The 6,871-nt window shown below is 47.4% G+C and overlaps 1 protein-coding gene across 1 annotated transcript; it reads right to left on the minus strand.

The window, feature by feature from the left end:
* Positions 1 to 254: 254 nt before the first annotated feature.
* LOC119327788 (hydroquinone glucosyltransferase-like) lies at positions 255 to 1,868 on the minus strand. The gene has a single exon (XM_037600874.1). It carries the CDS (start codon positions 1,847 to 1,849, stop codon positions 407 to 409), a length of 1,443 nt encoding a protein of 480 aa, XP_037456771.1. The 5' UTR covers positions 1,850 to 1,868; the 3' UTR covers positions 255 to 406.
* Between the last annotated feature and the right edge of the window lie 5,003 nt (positions 1,869 to 6,871).

Here is a 6,871-nt window from a genome sequence, read left to right on the forward strand (position 1 = left end):
TGATTTATTAAGGGCACATAGAAAATATTGAAATATGTATGTTGATAATATAAAAAGATCTATGTAAAAAAACTGTCATTTCTGATGTCAAATTCTCTCCCTTCGCTATTGCTGGCTTAGATTTGATTACTCACCTGATCACTGACCTTAATCATTTCAATTATGATTTTATGACACAAGTAATTTTAGATCCTCCCACTTCTTTTCCCTTAGGACAATTTTAAAATTGCTTCCATCTTTACAATATGTAATAATAATATCTCAAAGAACAAAGTATTATTCTATATTTAAATGTAAAATACGCATATAGCAATCGATACAACATAAATCAAGAAACAACTTCAGCCACCATGCTTCTTATTCAGTTACCTTAGGGAGCAACTAGGGAGACTAGGGAGCATCCTCTTTAGTCACCGTGGCTCTTCCGATGCAAGGAAACCATGCCAGCCACTACCGCGAGAGCTCGATCCTGCGACCCACCTGGCGCCGAAGCAATCTCGGCCTCATCCCGGAGGTGATCGGCCTTTTTCCGCGCCATGCCGCCCTTCTCCCCTTCCATAAGCTCTCTCACCAGCGCCGCCACCTCCTCTCGCGGGACAATTGCTCCGTCTTTACCGAGGGGAGGCCTCTCCCACAAAGCCAGGCCCACCCGATCCGACGACAGCATCACCGCGTTCATCCTCTGCTCGGCGTACAGCGGCCACGCCACCATCGGCACCCCCGCCGCCACGCTCTCCAGCGTGGAGTTCCATCCGCCATGAGACATGAACCCTCCCACGGCGACATGGTTAAGGATCTCCACCTGCGGCGCCCACAGTGGCACAAGGAGCCCTGTGCCTTTCGTTCTCTCGACGAACCCTTCGGGCAGGTAGCTCAGCGGGTCGTCGTCGGTGGTGGCAGTACCGAGGTAGCCAGCGCTGCTGTCCTTGTCGTTGGGGTGGTGGACCACCCAGAGGAACCTCTGCTCGCTCGCCTCGAGCCCAGCCGCCAGCTCGGCCGTCTGCTCTGTGGACAGCGCGCCGCCGCTGCCGAAGGACACGTACAAGACCGAGCCGTCCGGCTGGTTGTCCAGCCACCGTAGGCAGCTGTGCTTGACCTCGTCCGAGTCGGGGCACCGCCGCCGGGTGAATGGACCCACGGCGTATGCCGGAGGGTACACGCCTTTGTCAGAAAGCTCTTGGAACGCCACCAGCGTCTCGTGCTCCAAAGCGTCCATGGTGTTGACGATGAAGCCTTCCGCGAGGAGGTAGTTGAGACCGAGGTCGACCATGAGCTCGTACACGGGGTCGGAGCGGTTCTGGACGGGTTCGACGAGATCGGCGCCGTGCAGCGGCACGCACCCCGGGAGCATCACGGGCTCCGGGAGGTCGCGGCACTCGCAGGTGGTGGTCCTGGAGAGCTCCGGCGTGTAGAGCAACGATAACAGCGACATGAGGCTGGAGGTGTAGAAGACGTACCCAGGCAGACCCATCTCCTTGCTGACGGCGAGCGCCGCGGGGCAGAGCATGTCGGTCATGAAGGCAGTGATCCCCGCCGGGAGGCCGAGGAGGGAGCGTAGTAAGTCGCGTAGTTGTGGCAGGGCGCGGTTGATGACGGTGAGGATGCGGGTCACCAAGTGCGCGTCGGCTGGGAGGTCGCTGATGGACACCTCCGGGAGCGCGGCGACGGAGACGCCCGGCGGGAGGGAGGCGAGCGGCGAGGAGTGGCCGGGCGTGGACAGGCTGGCGTAAGTGACGATAGTGACGGTGAAGCCGTGGCGCACGGCGAGGCGCTTCGCCAGCTCGGACACCGGGAGGACGTGGCCGGCACCGGAGCTCGTGAGCATGACGACGTGCGCCGCTTGTGCCATGAGACCGTGTTAGCTAGTGTGTCCCATTGCGTTTATTCGATCGGCAGCTAAACACGCATGCATACTGCTTATAAACAGACGGATAGTAGGAGCAACAGGAAAGAAAAGCGTGAGGTAAACGATTCCAGTCACACTCGTGTCGGCCACCACACTCGGTCTGGCACGTACTACGTGCCCCATGCATGGGGCCTCACCCATCCCAGCATCTAGAAACATCATCACCACCGGCCCATAACTCCTCCGGCAATCCCATCGTCTAGATCTGCAATCTAGGTGTTCACCCTGCCATTATTGAGTGAGGAGCGGAGATGCTTGCAGTGGAGGAGGCCCCGCTGTTGCAAAGCACATAATGTACGCGCATGCTGCAAACTGAATGAGGTGCACATCCACCCTCTCACGTTATATCTACTCAAGACACTAGACGACGACAAATGTTATTTTGCACACGCTTCCTTCCACTAATTTTTCGCATATAAATCGTTTGTTTCTTTGCGAAGAACAACATTATCATTTTTTTTTATTTCCACATCCTCTCGTGTCACTATCTACTCAGGACTTGATGAATTGACATGGATGGCGCACCACGGAGCTCTTCTATCTTTAGCTTTTCAAGACGTAATGGAGATAACAACGATGATTACCGTTCTACACACGCTTCCTCACACATTTTCGACACATATCGTAAATTGACAAGTGATATAGGAGTGAGTATTTCCGGTAGTACTATGGATTTCTTCACCCTGTTTGTATGGGTGTGAAGGCTTGCAAGTAATTAAACCCCAACCTTAATTAATTCAGTTGTCACGAGAGATGAAAAATTTATAGTTTAGCTATACTAGCAAAAGTGCCTGTGCGTTGCAACAGAAAAAAAAAATCACATGATCCTTCAAGATTTCATAGGTCCAAGTCTTCTATTTCATACATTAGGTAAACTATGGTTTCTAGTTCAAGCATCACTGACTTATGGCATGTTCAACAGCATTCCAGCACTGGCTCCGCTCTCATGACCTCTAGCACATCCTCACGTTGCCGTCCCGAGGTCATCCGCGCTTCAATTTGAAGTCGAAAGCATGTCCAGTTGTACACGGCAAAGGAAATATCCTTATTAGGGACCCCCCTATCCGAGATCTGTCGAATTAAATCCCGGCAGTTGTCGTCATGTCTATGGTGTTCTTGTTTTCATGCTATGTCTACCTTGGGTTGCTGTAACATGGATGTGGCTGCTCCCTGCCTATGAATGTGACGGTGAAAGTAACTGTTTCACTCAATTGACAACTGTGGGTAAAGCTAGCTTCTCTATATTTACAAGCCACATGTTTTTCTTAACTATTATAGTTTGTTATAATAACAAGTGAAATATGAGAAATGGCAAGACTACTGTAATAGCATATAGTACAGGTCTCAAGCAAGGTAAGAGTACACAATGATTTGGGATGGCCTGTGCATGGCTGATAGTGATTTGTTTATGCGGAGATGCAGAAACAAATGGCATTAAGCCATCGCCAGTTCCAGGGCAACGGTCTATATTAGTCGTGTTATTGGTTTTTCCTTTCCTCTTTTCATTCATTTGTTCGTCATGCAATGCTCAAGTAATTATATGAATGCAAGTTTACTCGCTGTTTTTGGCGAACAATGCATATTTTCTTTTCGTCTGAGCAGAAAGCAAATATATAGGCAGAGAAAACAAGTCCTAAAATCTACATGGCCTAGAGCTTTACTAGCAACCACTGAATGATTTTGTGTTCTTTTGCTACCATTTCTTCTGTGTCTGCCACCTTGCGCTGGCTCCCATGCGCCCTGGCCTGCTGATCTGACCGTCTTGCTTGCTAGGGAGAAAGAAAATATAGTCTTCGCTTTTGCAACTGTCTTTTGTGCGGTAAATGATTGAACTTTGTGGAACGTAGCGTGCAATTTTAAAAAATTTCTTACGCTCATGCAAGATCTATCTAGGAGATGCATAGGAACGAGAGGGGGAGATTGTGTTCATGTACCCTCATAGACCAAAAGTGGAAGCGTTTGACAACGCGGTTGATATAGTCGAACTTCTTCTCGTTCCGACCGATCAAGCACCGAACATACGGCACCTCCGAGTTCTGCACACGTTCAGCTCGATGACGTCCCTCAAACTCTTGATCCAGCAAAGTGTCAAGGGAGAGTTTTGTCAGCACGACGGCGTGGTGACAGTGATGATGAAGTGATCCGCGGAGGGCTTCTCCTAAGCACTACGACAATATGACCGGAGGAGTAAACTATGAAGGGGAGATACCTCTCCAACGTATCTACTTTTTCTCACACTTTTTCTCTTGTTTTGGACTCTAATTTGCATGATTTGAATGAAACTAACCCCGGACTGACGCTGTTTTCAGCAGAACTACTATGGTGTAGTTTTTGTGCAGAAATAAAAGTTCTCGGAATGGAACAAAACTTTTTGAGGATTTTTTATACCAATAATAAGAAGTTCTGGAGCCAAGACCCATCGGAGAGGGGCCCCTAGGTGGGCAAAACCCACTAGGGCACGCCCCCCTCTCCTGGCGTGCCGAGGTGGGTTGTACCCACGTGGTGGCCCCGCCGATGACCCCCCTAATACTATAAATTCACATTATTTCAGGAAAAAATCAGGGAGAAAGAATTATCGCGATCCACAGGATGGAGCCGCCGCCAAGCCCTGTTCTTCCTCGGGAGGGCAGATCTGGAGTCCGTTTGGGGCTCCGAAGAGGGGGATCTTCGTTCTTCGTCATCACCAACCCTTCTCCATCGCCAATTCCATGATGCTCCCCACCGGGAGTGAGTAATTCCTTCGTAGGCTCGCTGGTCGGTGAGGAGTTGGATGAGATTCATCATGTAATCGAGTTAGTTTTATTAGGGCCTGATCCCTAGTATCCACTATGTTCTTAGATTGACGTTGCTATGACTTTGCCATGCTTAATGCTTGTCACTTTGGGCCCGGGTGCCATGATTTCAGATCTGAACCGTTTATGAATTCATCATTATATCCATGTTTTAGATCCGATCTTGCAAGTTATAGTCACCTATGACGTGTTATGATCTGGCAACCCCGGAGTGACAACAACCGGGCCCACTCCCGGTGATGACCGTAGTTTGAGGAGTTCATGTATTCACTATGTGTTAATGCTTTGTTCCGGTTCTCTATTAAAAGGAGGCCTTAATATCCCTTAGTTTCGAATATGGACCCCGCTGCCACGGGAGGGTAGGACAAAAGATGTCATGCAAGTTCTTTTAATAAAGCACATATGACTATTTACGGAATACATGCCTACATTATATCGATGAACTGGAGCTAGTGTCGTATCGCCCTAGGTTATAACCGTCTCATGATGAATATCATCCAACAAGTCACCGATCCAATGCCTACGAATTTACCCTTATTGTTTCTGCTAAGTTACTACTGCTATCATCACTGTTACACTTGTTACAAACTACTGCTATCACTGTTACTGTTACCGTTGCTATTGTCACTACTATCAAAACTATCAAACTACTTTGCTACTGATCACTTTGCTGCAGATAATTAATCTCCAAGTATGGTTTAATTGACAACTCAGCTGCTAATACCTTCAAATATTCTTTGGGTCCCCTTGTGTCGAATCTATAAATTTGGGTTGAATACTCTACCCTCGAAAACTGTTGCGATCCCCTATACTTGTGGGTTATCAAGACCTTTTTCTGGCGCCGTTGTCGGGGAGCATAGCTATATTTGTTGAGTCACTTGGGATTATTACCATATTATCACTATGAAGAATCTGAAGGATCCAAAGACTAAGATTTATCCCTCTAAGACGAGGGGAGGTAAGGAACTGCCATCCAGTTCTACTTTAGATTCACCTTCTGTTATGAGTAAACTTGCAACACTACCACATGCTATTAATTCTGATATGTCGCAAGTTATTGATGATGCTACTTCTACTATGAATGATGCTTATGATGATGCTATTACCTTGCTTTATAATGATGATGTGCCACTTGGTGAATTTCTTGATAAACAAATTGCTAGAGTTGTACAACATGATGTTGTTGAATCTGATGATGAGCTTAAAACCGAGCCTCCTGAAACACCTGCTATAACTAGCCTTCCTAGATATGAATTGGCTAAGATACCGGAAGGTTATGTTATGAGTGAATAAGCAACTAGAGATATTCTTTCTTGCAATGATAGATATGATCTAGAGAAATTTCTACAAAAGTATAAAGAAAAATCTCTGAATGCTAGAATGAAATGTGATCCTAAGTTTGCTACTTCACCTATCTCTATTGACGATAAGGATTATGAATTCTCTGTTGACCCAGAGCTGATTACTCTGGTTGAATCTAATCCTTTCCATGATTATGAAACTGAAACTATTGTGGCATATCTTACTAAGTGTTGGGGAACGAGTATTTCAAATTTTTTACCTATGATCACGCAAGATCTATCTAGGAGATGCATAGCAACGAGAGGGGAGAGTGTGTCTACGTACCCTCATAGACCGAAAGCGGAAGTGTCAAGTAATGCGGTTGATGTAGTGGAACGTCTTCGCGATCCAACCGATCAAGCACCGAACGCACGGCACCTCCGCTATCTGCACACGTACAGCTCGATGACGTCCCTCGTACTGTTGATTCAGCTGAGGCCGAGGGAGAGTTTCGTCAGCACGATGATACGTCTCCAACGTATCTATAATTTTTGATTGTTCCATGATATTATATTATCTATTTTGGATGTTAATGGGCTTATTTTTACACTTTTATATTATTTTTGGGACTAACCTATTAACCGGAGGCCCAGCCCAAATTGCTGTTTTTTTTGCCTATTTTAGTGTTTCACCGAAAAGGAATATCAAACGGAATCCAAACGGAATGAAACCTTCGGGAGCGTTATTTTTGGAACAAACGTGATCAAGGAGACTTGGAGTGGACGTCAAGAAACAATCAAGGAGGCCACGAGGCAGGGGGGCGCGCCCACCCCCTGGGCACGCCCTCCACCCTCGTGGCCCCTCGTTGCTCCATCAACCTACTTCTTCCTCT

The sequence above is a fragment of the Triticum dicoccoides genome, chromosome 7A (genome assembly GCF_002162155.2).
Source record: "Triticum dicoccoides isolate Atlit2015 ecotype Zavitan chromosome 7A, WEW_v2.0, whole genome shotgun sequence".
NCBI lineage: Eukaryota > Viridiplantae > Streptophyta > Magnoliopsida > Poales > Poaceae > Triticum > Triticum dicoccoides.

Excerpts from the sequence above, each read along its gene's own strand:
- LOC119327788 (XM_037600874.1), bottom strand. The coding sequence starts at position 1,849 with ATGGCACAAGCGGCGCACGTCGTCATGCTCACGAGCTCCGGTGCCGGC.